This window comes from Myotis nattereri (genome assembly GCF_964212035.1).
Source record: "Myotis nattereri genome assembly, chromosome: 2".
In the NCBI taxonomy this organism is placed as follows: Eukaryota; Metazoa; Chordata; class Mammalia; order Chiroptera; family Vespertilionidae; genus Myotis; species Myotis nattereri.
The window spans coordinates 106,499,174-106,512,875 of NC_138076.1; the positions used below are offsets into that span (position 1 = coordinate 106,499,174).

The following is a 13,702-nucleotide window of genomic DNA, read 5'->3' on the forward strand; positions in this document are numbered from 1 at the left end:
GGAGACAATATATGCTCATGAGCTCTGGACAAGAGTAGCCATACCGGAAGCTTTGGATCAGTTTCCCACCAGTACGAGGCCATAGGTGAATTTTCAGTTATCCAAAGAGTGATAGGAGCAGCAATTCCTGTCCCCCTATCCCCAGGATTGCTGCTTGAGTGGTTGCCTCAGGTCAGCGGAGGCAGCCATGTTCCTATCTTACAGGTTCCTACCCAGTCATGTGTATTTTCCTGCTTACTGAAAATACTTCTAGTCTTTGTCCTCTTCTCCCTTGACAAAAGTATGCGTTTGTCCCATGTTCCTATGAAGGAACCATTCCCCATCCTGCGCTTCCCTCTGGATTTTTCTAGCAGTCATGTATTCCAGCCAGTTTTCACCTCCCACCTTCCCTTTATGCTGTCTTATGGAAAGCTTCACCCTTCTAACCTAACTCTCCTTTTAAACCTCCCACTTAATGCCTCTGATCTTGTACCACCCTGTGAAAGAAATATGTGTGTTCCATCTTGGTACTAAGTAGTTCGTTTTAAAAAAAAAAAAAAAAAAGATTTTTTATTTATTTTTAGAGAGAGAGGAAGGGAGTGGAAGAGAGAGAAACATCGATGTGAGAGCAACAACAATCAGCTGCCTCCTGCATGCCCTACCCGGGATCGAGCCTGCAACTCGGGCATGTGCCCTGACTGGGAATCAAACTGGCAACCTTTCAGTGCACAGGACGATGCCCAACCAATTGAGTCACACCGGCCAGGGCTATACTAACTAGTTCTTTATTTATTGTGTAGCTGACCTCATGGGAGCCCAAGTGGGCAAAATAGCTGTACCAAAAGTTGTCCTTGGGTCACCGGGTTTGATATAGATAGGATTGTGGTTCCTTGGAATGGGGCTTAGTGGGAGGCAGGGGATTTGTGTTGAAATGAACTCTAAACTTCTGGCACTGTCACTTAGTAGTTCCAAATAGAGCATTTTGAAGGAGCTTAAATTTCTACTTTGTTGCCAACAGACATACAGGGATCTTGATGCTGACAGCTGTGGCAAGCAGAGTCCCCATCATGAGAGGGTAAAAGAGCATGAACCATGGCATGGGATGCTGCTGAGAGCCACACAGATGGAACACGCTGGAGGGATGGGGGGGCAGTGGGAGGATGAGGATGGTCCCTTCTCCTTTTGCTTTTTGCACTCTTTTGTCACCCAGCCAAGAGCCAGAGTTTTGTTATGTTTTTGCTAACAGTGTTGACCTTTGCAGGTAGCATTCACCCACCCAGAGTTCAGATAAGGTATGGATCCTGAAAGTCTGTATTGTTCTAAAAAGCCCAGTGACTTCCCATTTCTGCCCACCTTTCTCATTCCAATATATGTGTCAGTGGCAGAATAGCATTTGACTACCAGGTATGACTTAGAGCAAGGCTCTAGATCAGTGGTTCTCAACCTTCTGGCCCTTTAAATACAGTTCCTCATGTTGTGTCCCAACCATAAAATTATTTTCATTGCTACTTCATAACTGTAATATTGCTAATGTTATGAATCGTAATGTAAATATCTGATATGCAGGATGGTCTTAGGCGACCCCTGTGAAAGGGTCATTCAACTGCCAAAGGGGTCGTGACCCACAGGTTGAGAACCGCTGCTCCAGGTCAAAAGGCAGGAGGCATTTGCTTAGCTTTTTTGACAGTGGAGTAACTTGAGGTAAAAATACTGAGAGAATTCTTACTGATGTGGGGATATCTCAAGTATGAAGACGACAGAGGGGAAAGAAGGTGATAACAAGATGGGGTTGCAAATAAAAGGGTTTAGCCAGTCTTTCCTGAAAAACTAAAGAGAGGGGGTTACTGTTTATACCTGGCCATTGTATAATTTGATGAAAAGCAGAGATGGCCCATTTTTAAAAGCCTGCTTATTTTATGAAACTTTTTTGGTTGTTATTATTACCCATAAAGATGACCTATGAGTGGCTGTAGCTGTGCAGCTGCTAATTTCACATGGGTCTCTTAAAAACTTTTACCTCCCCTTCTGCCTTTGCTCTCTGAGAAGTATAATTACGGCTCAGCAGCAAATCTAGTTACTTCTCAGATCTATTGGGAAGTTAGCCGTAGTGCTATCTTCCTGTGCCTTGTCACTGAGCCAAAAGCAGACGGTCTGGACTGCCAAGAGCACTTGGTACCAGGTGCTGCGGCAGCAGGAAGGAGACTTTCTGAAGTGGAGAGTGGGGTCCTTTTCATCTCCTCACCCACAGCCCAGCTCTGCTTTGTTCAATCTTGGGACTGCTTCCTCTCATGAGCTCTGTGTGTGTCTACTCTAGCCTCTGTCTTCCTTTTTCCCAGGCTATATACTTCTCAAAAAGAAAACTAGCCATTTTCACTGAGCGGAGCAATACCTACATTTTGGGGAATACATATTTAATGAGGTTTTAATGATTTTTACTGAAACTGTGAAATGAAGAATGGAGAGAAGTATTTGAATAAAAGGAGATGTGGGCAAGGAGAGAATATTAGAAGTCTAGGGCTGCGGTGCACAGGAGGAAAGATAGCAAAATCGCAGGGAGTTTTTTTCTTCATTTTACCAAAAGGCTGGTTTCCAGATTTTTTAGTGCAGGCTCCTGTCTAGATGTTTTTAAGGGTCATTTATGTTCTCTTGCAGGACTTTCCACTATCCCCTAATTGTGCCTGTGCACTCACCTGCCCTCTGCCCCACCATCTTCTCAACTCCTCCCTTCCCCCATTAGCTTCCATTGCTCTGCCACCCCTGGGGAAGCTTTGTCTTCTTTCTACTGGGTCACACTCCTCTACAGTGATCTCCCCATGCTCCTCCTTGGGCCTGTGAGTGCTAGCTGAGTTGAGAGCCTATGAGCTGGCTGATCAGAGGCTGGTGACATTCATATTGTCACCCCTCTAAGCTATGAAGTTAATATGGGCTGAAGTAGCAGCGCAATAGGTCTGCTTAGAGCTGGGGGGATGGGGGTGGCGCGGCAGAGGGTCTCCTCACCATGTTAGTACTCTTCTCTCCCCTGCAAATATTTCACCCTGAACCTGCTAGGAAACTAAACAGTCATTGTTTGTTAATGCCCTTGGCCACCTTCAGTGTCAAGGGACTGCATGGGCCTCTCACTGAGGCAGATCCTGACCCACTTTTGTACACACACTGCATGCAATCTGCAGAGGACTTGGGGGCTCAAGTTTTTTCTCCGGATAATTTCTGGGATTTGGCTGGCTCCTTGGTGAGCAGAGTTTCTCTGAGCACTAGCAGTAGGAGGAGGAAAAGCAATATCCCTAGGCTTTATGTAGAAGTAGCAAGCTTCACTCTAAATTTGTTGTCTCTACTGTCTGCTATTTATAAGGCTAGTGGAGTGATAGGTGGTAGTATCTCCTGCCCAGGAGAAATCCCAGCTCAGGCTGGTGAAAGACTGCAGAGCAGAGTATGTGAGTGAGCAGGACATCGCCTCTGCCTCTAGCCACCTTGTGGCTGACAGCCTTATCCACATGGGGCAAATGAAGTAAGCACCAAGAGAAGATGGGCTTTCAGGGTGTTCGTGGCTATGGTGATCATATTCTAGCACAAGCATCCCTGGAAGCAGGAGGGAAGGGTGAATTAAAAGCAAAATGCAAGCCTTGATTGAGACACTCATGCTTCTGGGTACTAAGGATATGTCTTTACTACATTTGTATTTAAATAACAGTCTGAAGTTTAAAAAGACCCAAAACTGCCAGGTTCCTTATGTTCAGATCAATGTATAACTTACTTAAAACATTTCCTTTGATTTTTTTTTTCTCCATCTTGTATTTTATAGCCAGGGCCTGAACCTTCTCGGCGATTTTTTGTCCACCAGTGGGAGCTTTCTCTTAATCTTCGCTCCTCCAGCCGCCCTGCCTCTCCTTCCTCTGACTCCCTCCGACAGGTAGCAGGCCTGGAAATTGGCAAAGCTGTGTTTCCTCTTAAGCCTCTACTCACTTAACCTACACAAATGCCACCTAGCCTCAGGGATGTTGCAGAGCTCTGAACTTTGCTTGACTCCTGTAGGAATCCAGTGTGTGTGTGTGTGTGTGTCGCACATCAGTCTGTTTTACATTTGGGGTTTGTAAGCATCAACTAAGTTGAAGAGGCTACTAGCTTTCATTGCATCAAGTTCTATTGACATAAACCCACTTTCATTATATTTCAACTATACCAAAAAATTGTAACTTTTTCAGCCATTAGCTTTTTTAACTCCAAATGTCTTTATACTAATATGTGTTACAAAATATGAACTACAGTGTAATTAAATCTTTTAAATGGAGTCGTGAATATGCAGTGTCCTGGGTGCCTCATGAATTGTGATCATTTAAGGAATGAACCCTGCTATGTCCTACAGTGGACCTGAAACAGCTATACTGTACAGTAGTTTACAGAGAACAGAGGGTCTCTTTGCCTTTCCTATTTGTTTCTTATTCTCGTGCCTGTAGCAGATCATGTGTGGAAGCATGTGCATGTGTGGCAGAAATAGTATAAAGCCAGGGATTGCTATGTTGTCACTGTTTCCTAAGAATAGGAAGAAGGAAACCATCTGTTTTTTATGCCAAAAACAAATAGAAGTTCTCTTGGGGGGATGCTTGTCAGTATTATCACATCACTGAGAACTGAATGTGACAAATGCCTTTACAGGCTGGCAGCTCTAAACTGTCTTTGCTGATTATAGGATGTAATGACAGTGATGGTTTCTGGTGCAAGAAAAGGGCTTGCTCAGTTTCCCAGCCTCAAATTTGAAATCTGTCCCATGCCCTCACTTACCTGTTGCAAAATTAATGAAGCTGTTAAACAATCTGCTCAACTCTGCCTGGTGTCTGTCTGTTCCAGGCCTCAGCTCTCCTAAGGACTTTAATCTGAAGAAAGTTTAATTTAAGCCACTTGTTATTCTCAACCACTATAATGCTATAGCATTAAAGAGCAAATAGCAACAATTCTTGAAAATCTCCTTAACTTAAATCAAAAAATATAACTCACTCCTCAGTTCTAGCTAAACCTTAGAGAATTGTTTGCCCATATTTACATAAAGTTAGTTTTCTCCTACGGTGCTTCTCTTGTTGGTTCCTGCTAGCCCAAGGCATGCCATTGCTCAGGCCAGTGATTCCCTCACACATGGCTTTGTGTTTGTCCATGCAAACCAATTTCTAACAAGAGTTATTGGCATCCCCAAGACAACTGCTCTGGGGTTCTCTAAGTCATAATTAGAGTCGGGCTCCTCACACTTGGTAGGCAGAACCTATTCCACATAGTTTATGAGAGAAGTGTCACACATTAGGTGTCTTGGCCATCTCCACATGGAAGGGTAACCTGGGCATGGAGTCTCTAAAGGACTGCTAGCAAGACTTTGACCTCTTTCCCTGGGGACAGGCTTGAAGTTAGGTTTCCTAGCAGGAAAGTTTACAATGGAAATTTGTTAGTTTCTTCCTGTTACTTCTTCAACATTGTTAGGGAAAGGATTGAGTAGATTGGGTTTTTTATCTTGTTTCAACCTATAAAAAAAAAATCCTGTGGAATAGAAACATATTCTGACTACCCAACACTAAACTGAGCAACTTGTCTATATGCTACAGGTGTTAGCATCCTGTAGCTGTGTCTAAAATGCCCAACCCAGTCTGGAAGGCTTTGGCGTTAGTGCTTGGGTGGAACACAAAATCAACAATGAGAATAGGCTGAGAAGGGGTCTTTCAGATAAAGCTCAGGAATATTTTAGGTATGTGACAGGGCTTATGAGTGAAGTATTAACAATAAGGAAGGAAGTTATTAGCCAAGTAGAGAGTCAGCCTTTGCAAGAACAAGCTTTCTAAATGAGGAAATAACTTCGAAAGCCCTCCAGATCCTTGAATCATGCTGTCAACAGTCTGACATCTGGTGTTTGGATGGGCATCATTCAAGTTCTCTATATGTAATTTGAGTCACCAGGATATAGGCCCTTCTTACTCTCTTCTGTATTTGCATCCATCCCAACTTCCCACCTCCCCATTCCACAGCACTGTATATTCCAAAAAGACATGAAAGACTATGTTCTTCCTTAATGGATTTAATTGCTCCTGCCTCTGCTGATTGCTCTATGTGGACATTGACACCTGTGTTTCTTACCACCATGTTTCCTTGTCTGTACACTGTGTGGGCATGGTTTGCTGCTGCACCCTGTATTCACTTTATACCTTTCAAAGAGTTTTTTCCTGTCTTCTTAATTTATTTATTTTTTCCCTTCTCATTTCCCTTCATTCTGGTCATTTTATAATCTCCAACCAATAGAAGTATATAAAGATGTACACGGGTGGAGTGAGCTCATTGGCTGAGCAGATAGCCAATCAGCTTCAAAGGAAAGAACAGCCCAAAACCCTTCTAGACAAGAAGGAACTGGTAAGATATATACTAAGGACACTGTCTCTAGATATAAGACAGCTGTGGTAAACAAACCTGCTTCATTCTAAGTAGTATAGTAACACACTATGTGCCAAATGGTAATTTTTTTTGAGGTTGTCTGAATTTTGTATCTGAATTCCTAGGATTGTGATACAGTGGGGCCTTGACTTACAAGCGTCCCGACTAACGAGTTTTTCGAGATACGAGCCGTCTCTCAGCTGATTTTTTGCTTTGAGTTGCGAGCTAAAATTCGGGTTACGAGCCAGCTTCAGATACCCCACTGCTAGTTGGCGCAGCGAACGTCACAGGGAACGCCATAACATCAGCCCAGCATCACGTGTCTCACTTGTTCACTTTAAGATTTGACATACGAGTAATTTGAGTTACGAGTTCCGTCACAGAACGAATTAAACTCATAAGTCATGGCCCCACTGTAGTTGTTTTAATTAGAATGTTGTGTGGGAAAGCATACTTAATATCTCTAAAAGTGATTGCTCTAGAGTCCAGCGTACCCACATCCATGTAGAACTACATGAACACTTAATATATGTTTTTATGTTACCTTCAAAAACAGTTGTGTCAAAATAACTTGGTTTGATTTTTATAAAATTCAATAAAACAGACTCATGTTTCCTCTTGTCTTGAATCACATGGATTCAGAATCCACTGGTGCTGCGTGCTATGTGGGACACAGGTGACAGCCACTGTAGTAATGCAGCTGCTCTTTTGGAGAGCCAGGAGCAAAGTGAGCATCTTAGTCAGGCTCAGAAGAAAATCCCTTAGTGAGGGTTGGTTTCAGCTACAGAAAGGGTCATGCACCTCCTGGAGGTGAGCCCGAGAGGCATTGCCCTGACATGTGTGCCCCACACCCCTTTATAGGGCTCAATAAAGAAGGAGTTTCCACAGAACTTGGGAGGCAGCGACACATGCTATTTTTGCCAGAAGCGGGTCTACGTGATGGAGAGACTGAGTGCCGAGGGCAAGTTCTTCCATCGGAGCTGCTTCAAATGCGAGTACTGTGCCACCACACTGCGCCTCTCAGCCTATGCCTATGACATCGAGGATGGTGAGTCTGTTTTACTTGAGGCCATACTTAGAAACTGAACTTAGGGCCCTGTTTTCCATTTGAGTAGATCTTAGGGCCTCTTACTATGCTCTTATGTATACACTAGAGGCCCAGTGCACGAAATTCATGCATGGGAGGGGGGGATCCCTCAGCCCAGCCTACACCCTCTCCAGTCCAGGATCCCTCAGGGGATGTCCAACTGCCTCTCACAATCCGGGACCGCTGGCTCCTAACTGCTCACCTGCCTGCCTGCCTGCCTGATCGCCCCAACCCCTCTGCCTGCCTGCCTGATCACCCCTAACTGCTCCCCTACCAGCCTAATCGCCCCTAACTGCTCCCCTGCTGGCCTGATCACCCCTACCTGCCTCTGCCTCGCCCCACACCTGGGACCCAGGATTCCCTCCTCCAGCTGGTCACAGGCACCCGGGACCCGGGCTTCCCTCCCTCTGGCCAGCCACAGGCACCCAGGACCCAGGCCAACTTCGTCCAGGCCAGTCGCAGCTGCAGGAGACCGTGGGCAGGTGGCTTCGCCTGGGCCACAGCCACAGGTGCCCAGGACTGCAGGGCGAGCAGCTTGTCCCTCTCCTGGGCTGCATCCATAGGTGCTGGCGCCCAGGACCACAGGGCAGGCGGCTTGTTCCTCTCCCGGGCCGCAGGCGCAGGCGCAGGCACAGCCACTGGCACCTAGGTGGGGCGAGCGGCTTTTCCCTTTCCCGGGTAGCAGCCTGGCTGGTCCCCATTCCTCTCTCTCGAGCTCATTTGTGCATGGCTGGTCCCACTTCCTCTCTCCCCAGTGTTGAGTGTCTGAGCCATTAAGGCATGACAGCATGAGGGCGTGGCAACCATTTGCATATTAGCTCTTTATTATATAGGATTTTATCATTCTGCCTCCCCTACCCCTTCCCATCCGTCTCCCTCTAGTCTTTGTTTTTTTTCTCTAAAACTCTTATAAATAGTTTCCCAAAGTCATCAGGCTGTATCATAGCATTACTATGATGATGGTAATGAAAATGGCATGCACTTACTTAAATCACTTTCCCAGCTTCACAGACACTTGCTTTCTTACCTCATGGTGGGATCTTAAGATATAAGGGACATGATGTGGATAAGTTTTTTTGTCTTTACTTTAGAGAAGGGGAATCCCAGGCCTATGAAAGTCATATTTCTTGCCTAAGGTCAATGACAAGTTGAAACCAGATCCCGTGCCCCTGCGTTCTCAGACTTTTGCCTCCTGAAGATGACAGAATTGTGCCCACTGTTCCCACCTCCTTGTAGCCTAGCACAGTGGTTGGCAAACTCATTAGTCAACTGAACCAAATAGCAACAGTGCAACAATTGAAATTTCTTTTGAGAGCCAAATTTTTTAAACTTAAACTATATAGGTAGGTACATTGTTATTAACTTAATCAGGGTACTCCTAAGCTGGCCTTTGCTAAAAACATCCTCAATCTGATTGAGGTACATTCGCTGAGGTCGACCCCTTCCAACTCTCCCATCCACACTCGTCTTGTATACTTGTTTCGTCTATCTCCTTTCGTTCATCCTCTCTATATGTCCAAACCATCTCAACATACCTTTCTCAATCCTCGACACTACATCTTCTTTCACTCCACAACGTTCCCTAAGATTAACTTAATAAACTTTACTTAAAGTTTTAAGTCTTAGTTAAACTATGAGTATGTTGAACAAAACTTGATATCATACTTAATAACAATATTATTTATTGATAAAATTAAATTCCTTACAATATCCATAAAATTAAATCATGACAATGGCTGACAAACACTAATGTGAACAATGGCCTTGCCGCTCCTTGAAAAGTTTGGGTAAGTCAGGTTTGTATGTTGTTTTTAATTTTAGTCACGATTCCAGGTTCTCATCAATAAGACGACTTCTCAATTTACTCTTGATAAGGTTCATGCTTGAAAATGATTGTTCGCATAAATATGTAGATCCGAATAAGGAAAGAACAATAAAAAATAAAAGTTTTTTCAGTTGATTATATGAGTCAGGAATACTATTCCAGGTGTTAAAAATCAACATATCTTCCTTCTCCAGGTCTTTCAAAGCAGACCACTTGTGCTGTGAACTAAGTTCACATTTATTTTTCTCCAATATTTCTATATCAGCACAAAGATGTTCAAATTTCGAGCTCCACAGTTCTTTGTTTTTTAAATCCAGCAATTGCATTTCAAAGTTGCCAATGTCAATATTAAAGGGAGAAAAATTTAATTTTGTTACAGTAGCATTGAGAGGTTTTTTAACAAAGACTAACGTCACTTTGCTGTTTCTGAGTTTCTAAAACTTGTTGAGAAAAGCTTCCCTCATATTTAAAAGTGTTGTTTTGAAATAGCAAATGTCAATATTAGAATTATTTTCTTGGCGATTTTTCAATAGGCTTGGAAAGTGAATCAAAGTTTCTCTTTCAAAATCTTGAGCAAAAAGAGATAATTTGTTTTCGAATGAAATAACTTCTTCTAACATCGAAAAAATTGTGTTTCCTTTCCCCTGTAGTTTATGATTAAGCTGATTTAGATGAGATGTAACGTCTACCACGAAATAAAATTTTTGGATCCACTGATCATTCGTTAGTTCTGGATAGTGAACACCCTTCTCAAGGAGAAATGCTTTAATTTCTGTTAATAAGGAAGCGAAACGTTTCAAAACGTTTCCTCTTGATAACCAACGTACCTCGTTATGCAGCAGAAGATCTGCGTACTCACTCTTCATTTCAACTAAAAATTCTTTAAATTGGCAATGATTAAGAGCTTTAGCTATAGTGGAGTTGATAATCTTAATCACCAATTCCATAACTTCGCAAATTTCTTCTGGAAATGTTTGCGCACAAAGCGCTTCTTGATAAATGATGCAATGGTAAGTAAGTATCTCGTGATTAATTTTTTCTTTCAAAATAGCAACAAACCCGTTTCTTATGCCGGTCATATTTTTCACCCTGTCTGTTGAAATTGAGACAATTTTATCGAGTGGAATATGATGTTTTTCTATGTACTCAATTACAGCATTTGCTATATCCTCTCCACGTGTTTGACCTTTAAGTGGCAGTAATCCTAAAAGTTCTTCTTTAGGACCTGTAGATGAAATAAATCGTACAAAAAGTGAAACTTGCGCTGTATCATTTATGTCACAAGACTCGTCAACTGCTATTGATAAAGCTGAAACCAATTTAAGATCTTCGACTTGCTGGTTGGTTTATTCGAAGACATTTTAACTGTGCTATCTTTCACTGTTTTAGCAGACAATGGTAACTCTAATTTTTTTAGAATATCTGCTTTGTTCTTAAAATCCCGAAATAGCTCTTCGGATGCATGTATAAAACAACTTTTTATGTATTCGCCATCTGTATATGGTTTTCCTCTCTTAGCAATCTCTTGACTAACCACAAAACTTGCAATATTAACATTGTTGGAAGATTGCATCCAGTAATTAAATACAGAACTTTATTTTTCTTGACTCCTCTGAAGTTCCTCAACTGCTTTCTTCTTTGCATCACCAACAGGATATTTAGTACTAAATGACATGTGTTTAGTTGTAACGTGTCTCTCCAAATTTGATTTCTTGTTATGCGCCAATTTTTCCTGACAAATAAGACAGGTCGGAAGGCCATTTAAGTTTTGAATAAACGTGAAAGTCTCGGTCCATTCAACTTTAAATTCACGGTTTTCGTCTTCCGTTTTTCTTTGCTTCTTCTTTGTAGCCATATCAAACAGGGCACCTAAAAAAATGTTTCATTTTATAATAATAAAGCCACCAACACAAAATAATTACATCTGACAGGTGTGAGATGGTATCTCGTTGTCATTTTGATTTGCATCTCTCGGATGATTGGTGACTTTGAGCATGTTTTCATATGTCTCTTGTCCTTCTGTATGTCCTCTTCTGAAAAATATCTATTTAGGTCCGTTGCCCATTTTTTGATTGGGTTGTTTATCTTTCTTTTGCTATGTTGTATATATGAGTTCCCTGTAAATGTTGGAGATTAAATCCTTATCGGTGATAACATTGGTAAATATGTTCTCCCATGCAGTGGGCTTTCTTGTTGTTTGGTTGATGGTTTGTTTTGCTATACAGAAGCTTTTTATTTTGATGTAGTCCCATTTGTTTATTTTCTCTTTACTTTCCATTGCCCTAGGACAATGGTTGGCAAACTCATTAGTCAACAGTACAACGATTGAAATTTCTTTTGAGAGCCAAATTTTTTAAACTTAAACTATATAGGTAGGTACATTGTTATTAACTTAATTAGGGTACTCCTAAGGCTTAGGAAGAGCCACACTCAAGGGGCCAAAGAGCCGCATGTGGCTCGCGAGCTGCAGTTTGCCGACCACGGCCCTAGGAGCTGTATCGGTGAAGATATTGCTTTGTCATATGTCTGAGATTTTGCTGCCTGTGGATTCCTCTAAGATTTTTATGCTTCCCCATCTTATATTTAAGCCCTTTACTCATTTTGAGTTTATTTTTGTGTATGGTGTAAGTTGATGGTCTAGTTTCATTTTTTTGCATGTATCTGTCCAATTTTCCCAACACCATTTATTGAAGAGACTGTCTTGACTCCATTGTATGTTCTTGCCTCCTTTTTCAAATATTAATTGAGCATAGTGGTTTGGGTCGATTTCTGGGCTCTCTATTCTATTCCATTGGTTTATATGTCTGTTCTTGTGCCAGTACCAGGCAGTTTTGAGAACAGTGGCTTTGTAATACCGCTGATATCTGGTATTGAGATCCCTCCTACTTTGTTCTTTCTCAGGATCGCTGCAGCTATTTGGGGTCTTTTTAATTCCACATGAATTTTTGGAGAGTTCGTTCTAGGTCTGTGAAATATGCTGTTGGTATTTTAATGGGAAGTGCATTGAATCTATCGATTGCTTTCGGTAGTATGGACATTTTAATGATGTTGATTCTACCAGTCCATGAACATGGTATGTTCTTCCATCTGTTAATATCTTCCTCTATCTCTTTTTTCAGTGTCCTGTACTTTTCCGAGTACAGGTTTTTTACCTCCTTAATTAAGTTTATTCCTAGGTATCTTAATTTTTTTGGTGTGATGGTAAATGGAATTGTTATTTTAAACTCTCTTCCTGTAAGTTCACTATTGGTGTATAAAAATGCCATAGATTTCTTTGTGTTAATTTTGTATCCTGCTACATTGCCCAATTTATTTATTAAGTGTAATAATTTTTTGATGGATTTTTTAGGGTTTTCTCTGTACAGTATCATGTCATCTGCAAATAATGACAGTTTTACTTCTTCTTTTCCAATTTGGATACCTTTTATTTCTTCTTCTTGTCTAATTGCTATGGCTAGTGTTATGGGTTCAATCAGCGAGATAGACCACCGACTCAGAATTTAAATTTAAGAGCCTTTATTAAGCTGGCCAGCGACTGCAGCACATACCTCCTCGCAGAGAGCCTTATAGCTGCAGTCCCCACCGAGTGTGCAGCAAAGCTTTTATTTGCAAAAACTACAAAGCGTTAACTGGCAGGGTAAAAGTTCAGGAGGAAAACGGGGTCATACCTGGCTGGAGCATATCATAACACTTTGTTTCTTAAGACAATAATTTTTCTATGCCACGGTCCCTGCCCCTAGCACACTATGCCCTGGTTCATGCCCCTAGCACACTAGGGTCTTGAGATAATTGTACTGTCCTAGTTCCCAGGTACAGAGGAATTTGCTTTCCAAAACCAGTAAGATCACAATCAATGGGATATTCACATTACAATCAATGGGGCTTTCAATTGAATGGGATGATTTATACAATTCAGAAAATCAAAGTAACTTTTCTATTGTTAAGCCAAACAGTAGGGTTAGAGTTAAACCACAGTTTCCACCTGAGATGATTGATACCATACTTCATTAGCACTTCTAGTCCTATGTCAAACAAGAGTGGTGAAAATGGGCATCCCTGTCTTGTTCCTGTTCTGAGAGGAAATGGTTTTAATTTTTTCCCATTGATTATGATATTGGTTGTGGGTTTGTCATATATGGCTTTTATTATGTTGAGGTATGATCCTTCTATTCCCACCCTACTGAGACTTTTTTCAACAAAGGGTGTTGGATTTTGTCAAATGCTTATTCTGCATCAATTGATATTACTATGTGATTTTTGTCTCTCAATTTGTTTGTGTGATGTATCACGTTTATTGATTTGCGGATATTGTACCATCCTTGCATCCCTGGGATAAATCCTACTTGGTCATGGCATGTGATCTTTCTGATGTAATGCTGGATCCTATTTGCTAGAATTTTTGTTGAGGATTT

General features: G+C 41.7%; 1 protein-coding gene across 1 annotated transcript in view; it reads left to right on the forward strand.

The window, feature by feature from the left end:
- The window catches only part of MICAL3 (microtubule associated monooxygenase, calponin and LIM domain containing 3), a 254,060-nt gene that overhangs the window by 128,123 nt on the left and 112,235 nt on the right, over positions 1–13,702 (forward strand). Inside the window, exons 20-23 of the mRNA XM_081083520.1 lie at positions 998–1,054; positions 3,779–3,886; positions 6,250–6,357; positions 7,240–7,426. Of these exons, the coding sequence (XP_080939646.1) occupies positions 998–1,054; positions 3,779–3,886; positions 6,250–6,357; positions 7,240–7,426 (460 nt within the window). The remainder of the gene's footprint in view (positions 1–997; positions 1,055–3,778; positions 3,887–6,249; positions 6,358–7,239; positions 7,427–13,702) is intronic.